Source organism: Neofelis nebulosa, chromosome 2, assembly GCF_028018385.1.
Source record: "Neofelis nebulosa isolate mNeoNeb1 chromosome 2, mNeoNeb1.pri, whole genome shotgun sequence".
Taxonomy (NCBI): domain Eukaryota; kingdom Metazoa; phylum Chordata; class Mammalia; order Carnivora; family Felidae; genus Neofelis; species Neofelis nebulosa.
Genome location: NC_080783.1, coordinates 151,636,813 through 151,652,422, shown reverse-complemented (window position 1 = coordinate 151,652,422; position 15,610 = coordinate 151,636,813). Strand labels below are relative to the sequence as shown.

General features: G+C 31.5%; 1 protein-coding gene across 6 annotated transcripts in view; it reads right to left on the bottom strand.

The window, feature by feature from the left end:
• Positions 1-1,603: 1,603 nt before the first annotated feature.
• Positions 1,604-15,610, bottom strand: part of TTLL7 (tubulin tyrosine ligase like 7) — a 145,839-nt gene continuing 131,832 nt past the window's right edge. For 4 of the 6 annotated variants that reach the window (XM_058716817.1, XM_058716820.1, XM_058716819.1 and 1 more), the window contains exon 21: positions 1,604-6,394. In XM_058716817.1, the coding sequence (XP_058572800.1) occupies positions 6,274-6,394 (121 nt within the window). In that variant the 3' untranslated portion in view covers positions 1,604-6,273. Of the gene's footprint in view, positions 6,395-7,144; positions 7,340-15,610 lie in introns of all 6 variants that reach the window. The other 2 variants (XR_009258008.1, XR_009258009.1) reach the window with 2 other exon arrangements.

Genomic DNA, 15,610 nt, shown 5'->3' with positions numbered 1-15,610 from the left:
GTACAAAGCTCTTATCTGCTGATGGGTGACAAGAGAATCTCATTAGAGACAAACTTTTATCATGTTAGACCCAAGAAATCATTAATATCTTTTTCTAAAAGCTCGGACCTCATTCTGACTAAATTCTTAAGCATTTTATATCACTTTGCATATCACAATTGTGTTGCAAATGTCTAATACAGCTCAGGTTTACTATTAAGGTAATTTACCTGTGACCATCATTCTTGGATCAAGCCATCCCTGTTGAAACCCTGCTTCAAAGATTCCTCCGGAAATGACCAAAACTTTCTCAACTGACAGGTTCAAGTTAATTCCTGCACTAGATTTATCAGTGTTCATAATTATACCACCAGTGCATATTTGATAAATGATTAAGTAAATACCTTGATTACTTTATTAATAAATGAATGGTTTAGTTTTTTGTTTTCCAAAGTTTGGTCAACAGAAGATTAGTGCTGGGAAATGAATTTCAATGAAAGGTACCATAGTAAAATTAGTTTAGAAACTGATGTACGTTCTCATCTCTTGCTGAAAATTCTCAACATATCTTAAGATACTAAGGACTCAGGTCCTGAAAGTAGAGAAACACAACCCAAATTTTACACCCAATGTTTTACAAACCTACAGGATCATGGTGATAGGCATTGTTGTCACCATATTCTATACATACATGAATAATCATGAAGGGATAACTCTCTCCAAATTAATTTAAAGATCTATTATCTTCCTCTCTGCAAAATAGCTGTGTTATTTTAGTTTTACGGCACTGTATGAAGTTTTCTACACTTGAAATTATTTCAGGATTTATTTTATAATTTAAAAAGATGTCTAGTCATTTAATTGAATTTATACATATAGCTTACAAATTATTTGATAAAATAAGGAGATACCAAACTACCCACACTAGCCTCATCTTTACCTGTCACTGAAAAAAAAAAGTCAAAAAATTAACTTTTAAGGCATTCATGGAATACTTTAACATTATAAAAATAATTTATAATTTTTAAAACCATTTTTAAGTCAATATTTATACCATATTATCGTCAATTCCAAAAACGAAGGCATTCATGCATTCAAGTTCCTATCATGTGACAGGATTTTTAACCGAAGTGCTTCCTTTCTTTAAAGGAAAAAATATTCTAAACTTCTTTCTGTATAATCACCTTTAAAGAACAATGGTATGAATGGTGATGAGACTAGGATATGCTTCTTACTGAGGCTTAGTATGATGTTTTAACGATGACAAAATGATAAAGTCTTAAGAAAAATAAACTTCATAACTAAGATGCTAATATAATTCTATTCAGATTAGTAATACTTTGTTATAAGGAATGATACTAGAGACATATGAAAATATCATTTCTAAATTTTAGAAAGGTTTGCCTTTCAGCTAACTAAGAAAAGAACTGACACCAATTTTGTTTACTCGACCTGACTTTAATAGAAGGTAAAGTTATCCCCATAGTGCTACTGCTGTCTACACAGCAGAAGAAAATTACTGTGAAAATATATTTCATCACCTGAAAGCTTAATTGACCAGTCTCCTCCACTACTAAAAACACGGTGTGTATGTGTAAAACAGAAATAACCATTTGATGACATGTTGTAGCTTTCTTATGTTAAACATTTTTTATTATAGTAATTGAAATAACTTCACCATACAGATATCACATGCTAAAGCATGACAATGCAATAGTAATTGCACATTGTGTTGACATTTCAAGCATATTTTCTGTAACAACATTTGCATTCATACACAGGTAGTAAAGCACATGGGGGATAATTTGAGTCATGATTCATGGTAGCAAAATGTATTGCTTTCAAGCTATTCTTGAAACCCAGAATCTTCAGCAAATCTATTAATATTCGATATTGTAGCGTGTCCAGTATTAACTGGATGAACCAACCAGTTCAGGACCAAGAACTGCCATTGTTAGTTAGCCTTTGAAAGAGAAATAAGAGCATTATCTGATTACTTTTGTAAAGTAAGCCTTCTTACTTATTTAAAAAATATTAGTCTGTTGAATAATGATTTTACCAACAGTTTTCAAGTTAGTAGGGATGGATAAAATAAAAGTTTTATGTAGCCCTTCTTAGATAATACAGCCCAGTTAATACAAAATGTGTTACCCGAATCATTTTCTTTCAATATACCATACACCCATTTATGACATGGTGAAAAATCACCAAAAAAGGGCAACAATCTCAAAGAGTGCAATAAGTTTTAATATACTACTTTTTGGTTGCAAGGTTATTCTTTGTATCCATACATCTTGGTTCAAATGGTCTAGACAATCAATGCTTTCTAGGCGTAGAAACTTGGTTCTTAAAAATAGCAGATGAATAGAACTTGATCTAAACACATTTTATCTAAGTTTTACTGTTGCCGAGGCAAAAATACACCACCATAAAATACAAGGAAAACCAGTATTTAAAAGGCAGCAGATATCTTTTCTTGACCTTCTCCACGCAAAGGTCAAAACTTCAAAAGGAGCTTAAAGTGAAGAAGATGGGGAGAAGCAAAGAAAAAAGGAAGAAATAAAAAGCAGTGTAAGAAATAAAATTTTCATCATGAATATATTTCCAATTTTTTAATTTATTTGTAAGTACTATTAACCCAAAATATTTAGATAACTAATTCAGAACTTGAAAACATAAATTTCTCAATTTAAAGAGCAAAGCCAATTTTCAAAAATTAAGTCACAGCAACACAACTATTTGAAGTTACACTTTTTATTGCTTAGCCCTTAAAACTAGGTAAGCTAAGATTTGAAATGTAAGTTAGCATTACAGAAAAGAAAAGGAAGGTATTTTCTGTCACTCTTCTCGAGGTATTTGCTATTATTTTTAAAGAATACCCTTTTAAAAATGAATCAGTGCTTTACAGAAACCTAGAAATAATAGAGTTTATGCAACTATCAATTTTTGTTACACTGAAAAGGTCAAATAATGTGTATGTTTAGATTTTAAAAGAATTTTACATAATGGCTTTGACATGCTAAAGACAAAAGCACTTGGATTAATTTATATTACAATGTGAAATTTCAAGTTAGATAACTTCCAACTTGAAATTCTATAATCATATGCTTTCCAAATTAAAAAGAGAATTAGGATGAAATCCTTGATGTCTACAAGCCACTATCATCTAGTTGTTTGTAAATACTACATGAAAAGAAAATTGAGTGTTTGTTTGTTTGTTTTTGTCTGAGTTTGGCTCATTTTAGTTTTAGGGAGGAGAAATTAGTAGGCAATTTTTGTGTAGTTAGACCTAATTTAGACATATGGAAAAAATATGTATAAGTCTTTGCATCTGGCAGAGGTTATTTCCATATTTGATCCTGTTATAGCTTCATTTTCATACACACAAGGTAAATGAAATGCTAGTAAAATAAAATTTGTTGCTAATAAAAATAAATAAAAATATGAATCACAATAGTTGGATTACATAAAGCAAATGCTAATTAATTACGATGCTTGATAATTAAAGTGAAAACAAATCTGTAATCTCATACCATATTCATAGATGATTTAAAATAAAGATTGCTTTTTATATAATTCTGGAAATCATTGCAATCATATACGGTTCTGGAAAGCATTCTGATCTTAAGATTAACAGAATGAGTAGAGATATGTTTTCTCTAACAGAATGAAAATACACTTTCAACTTAAGTAACCCAAATTCCCTATTAAAAACTCCTGTGAATATTGAATAACTTCTGGAGTTTTTCAAATAAAGTTATTTTCTCTCCTGGAAAAGAGAGAGAGAGAATCAGACCCGTACTATCACTTATATTAATATGTTTTAACCCTATGAATAAAAAATTTATAATAAAAACTAAGGAATATTTTATACCTCTAAAACATTTCCGTGGCCTCTAGAGACTTTCATGGTTTACTAGTGTATCTTCTCTTCTTAGTTTCTCATTAGGGAATAAGCACTACAGCAACCATGGTCTACAGCATACCAGGTAGCATATATAAATAATGAGCACATGGCTTTTATTCACAACTTTATCACATCAAACTAGATCAGTATAAATATGCAAATGTGAGCAATAAAATTCTGGTGTTCAAAAAAAGCCAGCTCTAAGTAGCTAGAGAAGTGAAATTTGTTCATTGGGTAGTTTCACACATTTTAACTTATTTTTGGTTTTTAAATTGTGTGTGTGTGTGTGTGTGTGTGTGTGTGTGTGTGTATGTATGTGTTTTCTAGGGGGAGAGGGTTCATCCCCATGTTAAACATTCTTCTTTTTTGTTTTAAATAAAAATTTGTCTTCTTTCACTAAGGACAGAAGTTCCAAAGCACCCACTCTAGCATAAGAAATAACCATTTTGATTTAAATTAATGCAAATGAGTGACCAACAAACTGGGTTGATATCATATACCAGACACTTGAAATTATGTCTCATTCATGGAGAAATCATGAATTTGAAAGAAAGATGATTTAAAAAAATACTTCATGAAAAGACCCACTTGCTGATCACTCTTAAAATGATTTTGTAATATCCCAATTTTTACATTATTAATTCTAAGAAATCTGCAATGAATTTAGTAATTCACAAAGTGGAGTCACAAATACTCAGAGTTAAAATGTAACTTCCCTTATCCTGACATCCTCATCCTCTTTTTCCACAAAGATAATAACAAATTCTTCTTTGGGATGCATCTAGCAAGGAAAAGTATCTATTGGAATATGGATGTTAGGTAGTCATAAAGAATCAAGTAGCGATAATTTAAGGAAAAACCTATTTTAGCCTATCACAGCCTCAGAATATGGCTCTAAAAGCAAAATGTATCTAACTTACAACTTCAGGTTGCTAATTATCCAATTTGTAAATTAAAACCGGACAGTTTGCCTCTCAAGTTCTCCTGCTTTGGGGCCATTTCTTGATTTACTGAAAACAGTTTCTAGGATAGTAAAAGGTAAAACTTTCCTACATTTTGCCAATAATTAGCATCTGTGAGAAAATAAGACTGTTGGGAGAAGTTTAAACAAACTTCTAAAAGATGAATATCACAATTTCTAAGGACTTCCATGTCAATGATACTGCTGTGTTGATATTTTTATGGAAAACTGAATGCTCACCCATCGTTTTTGAAACTGTAAGCAAGAAAAGGAAGTAAACTGCTAAGACATTCATGCAGAATAACTTTACACATGAAGAAAACTTCATACTCTATTTTGATTTTTGAAAATTCTCAAGGGTACATCCATGACTAATAATATTTAGTAATCCAAATCTTCCATTTGCAATAATTTAGATTATTTTCTATGGTACAATGTGAAACTCTTTATTAGACTTTGCAATGTTAGTTGGTCTCAACATTGAGAGACTTGTAAGTGTGACACATTACCCTATAACTCCAAAATGAGTTTGAAATGTCAACTCTTCTACTTCTGAAGAACAGAAGAAATTGTATTTAACCATATGTACCCATTGGAGATATACTTTCCAAATAAAAGTGATATGAGATACAAAAAATCAGATGGAAAGATTTTGTTATTACCGTCATTTTCTGTTCCTTTATGTGACTCCCAATGAAACATAAAAAATGAAAGCTAGTTTATGTTTTGTTTACTTTAACCCACTGGATTGTCTTCTATTTTAGATCATTATATGATCTTACTAGATCCTTACTGAAAATGTACATCATCACAAGTAGCTAAATTTTCATATGGAGAAATAAAAATGTTGGGAATTTCAGGTTGGGATTTTTATAGTAGTTTGCAGTGTGCTGTAATAATGATAAACCCGTTTTATATTTAATCCTATCATCAAGCAACACCAGGCTTCTAGCTTTTTCATTTTAAATGGCTACTATATATAAGAGAATTAATAAGGTATTATACTATTAATGCTTTTTCAAGTCAAAAGATGTGTTGTCTAGAAAATAATTTAACACTGAAATGGGATCTTCAAGATCAATTCTGTTTTATATATTCTGCAGCAAAAATAACATTTCTAGTAGGAACGTATTAATTATAAACCTAGCAAATTCTAGACATTCACATATTTGTGTAAACAATTTTAGCATGGTTTATTACATTTCCAGAAAGGTTAAGTCTTATATCCAGTTTTCTGCTAATTCTTCTTTCATATATTATAATAAATATATATGTATTATTTGAGTGCACATGTGTATATATTTTCACACATATATGTCATATATACATAAAACAGCACTTAATGGTCACTTTCTTTGCATGTTTAAATTGGAGGGAAAAAATGAATTGCTATTATGCATAATCCATGGTGATCTTCCTTTCTGTTTCACAAATGGCCATATCGGGACGTAAACAAAACATTGGAGCGAGTCATTCCAGGTGAACTGTATTTCAAGGTGTAGGTTGGTGTTCTCATGAAGAATTGTGTACTTCCTGGTAATAAATACCTATAAATGACAGGTAAAAAGTTATACTTTCACAAACAAGTTAATATGAACATGTCTCACTAAAGTGTTCTTGGTTAATACTTTATATATCCTACATGAAAAACAATACTATAACAACAATGCATTCAACATAAAAAATGCCCTCTCCCAGACTGAGGTGGGGAGGTGGGAAGGTGCTCAAAAAGCCTTACCTAAAGAGCTGCCCATAGATGCAATATATGACGATCTCAGTGTCCTAAGACATCCCATAGAGGGCCATTATACTCACATGCTAGGAAACTATTTGCATGGCTCATATTAATTTGGAATTCATTGTTAATCTCTATAAATAATGTGTGAGACCAGTCAAATATTTCTTAAAAGTATGTGATATGAGAATTTGGCTAGCCACATTACTAATAATTGTTTGTTTCAAGGATGTTGGAACCACTAGTTATAATTTAAAAACATTTCATCAATATATTAGGACTAAGGTAATCTAAGAGAAAAATTAAAGATTAAAATTCATAACTATAAAATTTATATTCCTAGACCACATAGTTCTTACGGTAACAGAACACCAAAAACAATCATGATTACAGGTTACATGCAATCCTTGCAGCCAAACGTATTTGAAAATATGTGAATTATCCAGATTTTAGAACAATATAGTGTATATACTATATATGATATAATATCTCCATGGGGGCTTGGGGCAGCATCCTGAAATCAATCATTAATATTTCTGTATTTAAATGTATGCATACTTACAATAAACAGGATGAAAACAATAAATAACTTCATGTCAATTCAGGTCAGGTCAGATTTGCCAATAAAAAGGTTACTCTTCCTTTTTAGTTTTCAGAGATTTGAGAATAAGGAATTGTAAACAAGAATGTGCACCTGTATAATTTGTTTCTCTCTGGAAAAACTTTGATTAGCATTAGGCCACTCCAATCTATATATCTAGAGAAAAATGGAAATCCACAAGGAAATCCACATGAGCAAATGCACATAAACATAGCTACTAAAAGTATAAGTCTTGGTAATGATGAGAAGGACATGGTATAAAGTCAGGACAAAGACATCTATGAGGAATTTCCAAAACTATAGTCAGCAATAGAAGGAGGTTTGAAATTTTTGAAAAAATAAACAATGGTAGAGCATCAACTCATTTATTTTTTTCACTTGACTTTAGAACAGCAACGGTATCACACTTCCAGAGATACACAAAGAAACTGACAGCCAAGAGTACAATTAGCTACCTATTCTACATTAAATAATGTTGATAATTACTATACCTCTATGTCAACAGAAAATTACACTTATAGTTGTATTATATGAATTTTATAGAAGAATATGAATTCATTATGATCAAGTTGCATACAGCATTCAAATTAAAATGGAAGAATTCTCTATAATATTCATAAACATCACTTTATCATGAATTATCTAATAATATCCTCTAAATCTATTACCTAGTACCACAAACTATAAATAATTGCTCAAATCATTAAGTTAATAGAGCAGTAAAATAATACAACAAACCAAATTAAATCAAAATTGCACAATGGGTGATGAATAATGAAACAATTGATTTCTCACATCACAGATTATATAAATTATTTTCTTAATATCACTTGGGTAATTTATATGGATTAATTATTATGTCAAGAGTTAGTGGAATCATGATGATTAATCTGATGTCTTCTGTCATGAAAAGACTCCCTTCCTATCTAAGGCAGAGGTGCAAAAGAAAATAAGGTGTTTGACCAAAACCCACTACTTTATATTGGTTGAGAGTTATTCTTCTACTGAAAATACATCCTGATTATATTGATAATTTTCAGAGTAAACAATAACTTCTACCAACTTCCTTTTGAAGAATTTCTGAGCAATAGTTACTACTGACATTACAATAACATCCACATATCTGTTTGAGTTAAAGATCTCCATTCCGCAGATGAAAAAAATAAAATAAAATAAGAACACGAAGTCCAGGGGTAGCTATACTATTTTATTTAACCTATGTAACATTTAGTGTTTTCTGTGTGCTCACCACTATTCCAATTGCTTTGCAAATATTAACTCATTTACTTCTCAGAACAATTCTATACAGTAGATGCTTCATTTTACACATGAATACACTAAAGCATATGGGGGTCAAATGTCTTGCACGCAGTTACACAGCCAGTAAATGGCAGAGCTCAGATTCAAATCCATGTGCACCAACTCCAGAATCAGTGCTCCTAGCTACTGTATTATATGGCCATTTCTCTGTGTGAATCTCAATTTTAAAACCAATGGATACAATGATTATACTCAGTTTTTCAAAACTATGAAGTGTAAAATAACCTAGAAAGTAGAAAAAAATTATACATCCACAAACCTAAACTTTTTAATAGAGGTAGAAAAAGCTAAAATGAAACTTTTTCTGAGGAAAAAAGTTCAGTATGAACTAAAAAAAGCATATGAAATTACATTGAAAGAAACACTTTATTTCCCTAAAGCAAGTGCTGTGGGATATTTTAAAGCATAACAGGGAAACACAATGGATTATATGCCTTAAAATCTCCATTAATATCTCTTGGAAGATTCCACACTAGCTGAACATCAAAGATTATTTTTGAAATGTTCTTTGCAATGATATTAAATAATACAATTTGATCATTTTTAGCAAGAAGAAGATCTCTGGGAAGTACATTTATAGCCTATATATATCTATCTAAAGATTTTGTGTTAAAGCACCAAAAAAATGTGAAAAGTTTAGTTCTACCTTTACTCTAGCTTACTCTTGATGTACAAAAATAGCTAATTTGTAGATACCAAGGAAAAATACCTCACACTTATACCCTCACTTCTCATCTCTGAGGCTAGGTGTGCACAACCTCACATATCCATCACATAGACATAAAACATGTATTTGTCTAATTTCTACTTGAAGTAGAATTGGGTGGCCTGTCAATGCCAACTTATTGCTGACCACGGAGGATCTCTGGAATGTGAGCATTACAAGACTGGTAGGGAATTAGCCTTGAAAACTTAAACTACACCCACCTTCCAAGATTGTCCTAGAGTAAGATCAGGGCCCCTGAGACCCCAAAATAAACTCAGCTTCCTAGTTTGGGGAACAAAGGTAAATGAAGCTCATCATAATATTTTTCCTGTATTTAATTTTTTTTTCTATTGTGGTAAAAGATATATAACATGGAAGTTACTAGTTTTATCATTTTTAAGTGTACAAATCAGTGCATTAAATACATTCACAATGGTTGTGTAACCATCACCGCGATATAGTTCCAAATGTTTTCATCCCAAACAGAAACTCCTTGCCCTTAAACATGAAATCCCCATTTCCTCCTCCTCCCATTCCCTGGTAACCTCTATTCTACTGTCTCTATGAATTTGTCTAGATATTTTCTAGATACCTTATATAAGTGAAATCATACTATACTTGTCCTTTTGTGTCTGGCTTATTTAATTAGCATGCTTTCAAGGTTTGTCCATGTTGTAGCATGAGTCACAATTTTATTCTTTTATATAGACTATTTGAATAATATTCCATTGTATGTATATATCACATGGTGTTATCCATTCATCTGTTGGTGAACACCTAAGTTGTTTCCACCTTTTGGCTATTGTGAATAATGTTGCTATAAATATTGCTGCACAAGCATCTGTTTGTGTACTTGTTTTCAATTCTTTTGGGTTTATACTGAGGAGTGAAATTGCTGGGTCATACAGCAATTCTATATTTAACTTTCTGGTCAATTACCAATTGTTTTCCATAGCAGCCACATCACTTCACATTCTGAGATAGCAATGCATGAGGGTTCCAACTTCTAAATATCCTCACCAACACTTATTATTTTGCATTTTGGGGATAACAGCCATCCTAATGAGTGTGGATTGTCCCATTGTTTTAACTTTGATTTGGGGTACGGGGTGGGGGAAGCTCTAGTCCCACTTCTGCCATTGTTAGCAATGTTGATTTAGATAAGCTATTTAACCTCCAAGAGCCTCAGTTTTCAGTTTTCTCTTCTGAAGAGTCCAATAGATTCTGCCATGCCTGTTTAATAGAGTATAGAGCCAAAGAAATAGTGCACAAGGGTGAAATATTATTTATGTGTTATGAAATCAGCCTCACTAGGCAAGACTACCCCTGTTCTGAGATAGATGTTTCAAACTATCTTGGCCTAGGGCCATAATGATACCATGTCTTTAACTCAATTGTATAGTACATATTTGAAAATGTATAAAACATAAACGTCTAGCTTAATGAATATTATAAAGTGATTACTTGTAAAACTGATACCCAGGTTAAATAACTGAATATTCCTAACAGTCCAGAACCCTATACTATAGCACCCTCCCTCCTTTCCAGTATCTTCCCCATTTTTTTTATAGACTGTTCTGATTTTTCTTAGAAGTTTGTAAGATTTTTCTAAAAATCTTACACAGGTTATGCAGGCTGCAAATACCTTCTTCCATTCAGTGGCTTGTTTTTTAACCCTCTTAAGATATATTCTAATGAACACATATTCTTAATTTTAATGTAGCAAAATTCATTTTTTCATTTATGATGTGCACTTTTGGTCCTATTTTTTATAATCTTTGCATACCTCAAAGTCATGAAAATATTTTACTATATTATCTGCGTAATCTTTGGTTTTGCCTTTCACATCTGTATAGTCAATTCACTGGAAATGATTTTTGTACATGGTATCAGTAAGTTCAAGGTTCCTTTTTTTATTACTATTTAGAAACCTAATTGCCTCCACACTATTTTTTACAACAAATTTCTTTTTTCCCATCTGTCATAAATCAAATGTACCTCCCTTTCTCATAAATCAAGTCTCTATATATGCCTGGGTCTACTTATGACTTTCTGAATGCTTCCGTCAGTCTATTTATCTATTTGGCAATATTACACTATTAAATTAAATTACTTTAACTTATTAAAAGTCTTAGTACACTATAGTTAATAAACCCTACCATTTTATTTTTCTATTCCAAGAGTGTCCTAACTATTCTTGGCCCTTTGCTTTTCTATATAAATGTTAGAATAAGCTTTGGTCAAATACTGTGCCCCCCCCAAAAAAATAATTTGTTGGAATTTATACTATGATTACACTGAATTTAGAGATGTTCAGATCTATGTGAGATGTGACATTTGATGATATTGATTCCAATGATGAACAAGGTATATCTTTCCAGAGTTTACATTTTCCTCCCTAAAAGTCTTACACATTTTTGTTACATTTATTCCTAAGTATTAACTATTCTTTGATGCTACTGAAAATAATATCGTATATAAAATTTCATATTTGAGCTGTTTATATAGAAAAAATACAATTGATTTTCTTGACCTTGATTTCATTAAAACTGTTAAATTTACTTTATAATTTATCTGTAGATTTATTTAAATTTCTATGAACATAATCATATCCACTAGCATTGAGTTTTACTTTAGTGCCTTTTATTTCTTTTTCTTGCCTCATTGAACTAGCTAGGACCTCTAGTACAGTAATAAATAGAAGTGGTAATAACAGGCAATCTTGTCTTGTTCCTAATCTCATAAGGAAATCCTTCAACATTTCATCATTAGGCATGTTGGTTGTAGGTTTTTTGTAGTTATTCTTCATTAAATTAAAGAATTTCCCTTTTGTTTCTAGTTTGCATTTTAAAAAAAAACATGTACCCTGAATTCTATCAAGTGATGTATATGTATCTTTTAAAATGATCTTTTATCCTATAAAAATTACATTGACCACTTTTTACTGTTATTGCACCCTTAAATTGAAGCAATAAACAGAAGTTGGTCATGATACATTATCCGATTTAAAGTTTCTGGGTTCATTTTGCTAATATTTCATTTAAGACTTTTGCATCTACATTGGAATAAGATTGAGCTGTTACTATCCTTTGCCATAATGTCCTGGTTAGGTTTTAGTATCAAATGTATGGCGGCCTCATAAAACAAGTTGGAGAATGTTCCCTCCTTGTCTGTTCTCTAGATGGGCTTAATAGAATTGGATAGTGAAAACCTATGAATCTAGAGTGACCTTTGAGAGGGTTTTTAATTACTGATTCAATTTCTTCAATAGTCAAGACTATTTAATAATTTCTATATAAGACTTCCTAACAAGAAGTTGTGTCACTTTTGGTAATACATACGTCTTTTTCCAGGAATTTGTTAACCTAATCTCAATTACCAAATTTATTGGCATGAAATTGTTTCTGTTTTCTTACAAAATTTTCAATGTTTGTAGGATCTGTAGTAATGTCTCCATTTTTGTTCTTGATGTTAACTATTTCTGTCTCTTGTATTCTTGATCAGTCTCACAAGTTGTTTATCAATTTTACTAGTGTTTTCAAAAACACATTTTTGGCCAAGTTAATCTTTATTGTTTGTTTCATTATTGTTAATTTCTGCTCTCTCCTTTCTCTGTATTCTTTGGGTTTATCTTAATGTCATTTTGTCATTTTTCAAAATGGTTACTGATATCATTAAATTTGTGCCTTCCTCTTGCCTAATGCCAACTTATATAAATTGTCTATAAATATGCTTATAATAATGATTTTTATAAACTGCAATTTTTATTATAGTATTTTTGTTATAAATCCTTTCAAAATATTTTCTTATGACCATTAAGATCTTTGATCTTCTTTGATTCATCAGTTACTTAGAAGTATAATTTTTTTATCTTTCCAAAATATGGATATTCCAATTATAATTTTTGCTATTATTTTCTAGTTTAATGTCATGGGGTCTGAAAAAAAACTCTGTATGAGTTAAGTCTTGTGAAATTTGTTGAAATATGTTTTCTTATTCCACTATATGATTGATTTTTGTAAAAATTCCTGGTGTGCTTGGTATTTTATATTCTGAGATTATTAGATTCACTTCTGTATATGACAGTTAAGTCATATATATGAAGTTAAGTCTGTTATATTGTTAAGATGTTCTATATCTTTAATTTATATATATATAGATAGATAGATCTGCATCTATGGTTGTAGATCTATTTTTCCTTGTAATTCTGTTAACTTCTGCTTTGCAAAACATCTGGATGACTGTTACTCCTAGGAATCTAGGGTGTTTACCAATATCCCCATCTTTGGCAGACCTTGAACTGCTACTTTTTTCCCTTAGGCCATGAGTCTATCAAAAGTACTACTCAGTACTGGGGCACCTGGATGGCTCAACTGGTTAAGTGTATGACTTTGGCTCAGGTCATGATCTCACAGTTTGTGAGTTCGAGCCCTGCATCAGGCTTTCTGCTCTCAGCTCAAAGCCTGCTTCAGATCCTCTGTCCTCCCACCTCTCTGCCCTTCCCTCACTCTCTCTCTCTTAAAAATAAACATTAAAAAAAAAAAAAAGTACTACTCAATACTAACAAGCACTCATTATGTACCCAATTAACTCTCCAATGTCTTCAAGCAAGGTATCGGTATTTTGTCTAACTTTTCTAGTTCGTATTAAAAGGAAGATTTGTCCAAAAACCTAGTGCTCATTACCGAAGGCAGAAGTTTGAACTCAAAATGTTTTGAACTAAAGATGTTTTTAGCCATGAAACACCTTGTGAAATGAGTTTATATGGAAGCTCAGTATATGAAATATAGAAACACATTTTAATTCTAGTATCCTGGAGATAGAGAGAGAGAGATAGAAAATATATACATATATGTGTGTGTGTGTGTGTATTTATATATATATATATAAAATAGATATATATATATGAAGAAAATAGAGATAACATATATATATATATATATGTTATCTCTATTATGTTATCTCTATTTTCTTCTCTTTTAATTTTATAGATAAATGAACTAAATTTATATCTCCTCATAAAGTATTTAGGTATACCCCATACATTATTTATATTAGGTATATATTAAATTATAAATATTAATTTATACTTTACTAGGTAACTTAATAAATGAAATTCATCTATGCATTAATAAATGTAAGTTAAGTGACTTCTACATATAAAGTAAAATGCTATAGGTTCTTAATTGACAAAGGAAAGAAGATACAGCTAGTTGTCACATGTTTTTAAATTAATGTGACACTGACTTGGGTTTTAATAGCTAGATATTAGGAAGACAGGTTCATTTCTCTTCCCTCCTTGTGTTTCCAAGTAGAAGAATTTCCACCAAATTTCTGGCCTTTTCCCAGAAGTGAGTTATCTGATTTTCAGGTTTAAAGTTTATTTATTTATTTTGAGAGAGAGAGAGAGGGAGGGGTTGAGAGAGGGAGAAACAGAGAATCCCAAGCAGGCTCTGCACTGTCAGCACAAAGCTCGATGTGGGGCTCAATCTCACAAATTGTGAGATCATGACCTGAGCTGAAATCAAGAGTTGGACGCCTAATTGACTGAGCCACCCAGGGGTCCCTGATCTTCAGGTTTAAAAGAAGGAACCAGGTATGCTTGGCCTGGCCCCCTTCTCTTGTTGGATTAGTCTGTCTGCAGAAAGGGTGCATCCTTATTTGTTCTTTAGCCAACACCAACAGAACTAGACTTTATGGGTTAATGTGGAAGGTTTGGGTTGATCCAGCTCTGCTTATGACCGGATCAGTACATTTAATTCTCAAAGTCAATTTTAGAGAACTCACTTGGCTCAAATCTATACCATGTCCTTTAATGTAGCTTTACTCAGTAACAAAGCCACATTCTGATGATCATCTGTCTGATTCCTACATTTCTCTCTCAAATGGTTCTGAACTTGGGCAGAAATAGAGGGTGTGTGTACTAATATCCATCCCCCAAAATGCTTATAATCACCATACTTGGGTTATAGTGAGCATTTATCAGAAGTCCAGAACTCAAGGTTCCAGAGTCAAGAATATCTCTTCTGACCACCAAAAGGGGGAGAAAATAAAAAGGCCTGAACCAACTGCAAGGTGTAACTTCTTCCTCCAGAATGACCTCATCCTATTTTTGGCTGTCTACAAAAGTTATAAGATCCCTCAACAGAAAATGGGTTACAAAATCTGTAATTGCAAGGTGACATTAAAGATTTTGAAACCATGCTTCCTAGACTGGAACTTAAGATTTTTCTGATCATCCTTCCAGAGTATCACTCTTTAAAATGAAGCCTCTTCATTTATATACTGTAATATTTCAATGATGACCATCATTCTTTCAAACCATATGAAAATACTAATGAAAGTAATATAAGTTCAACAATTTGCTTCAAACCATTAAACTGTAGAATATTGTTTTGATA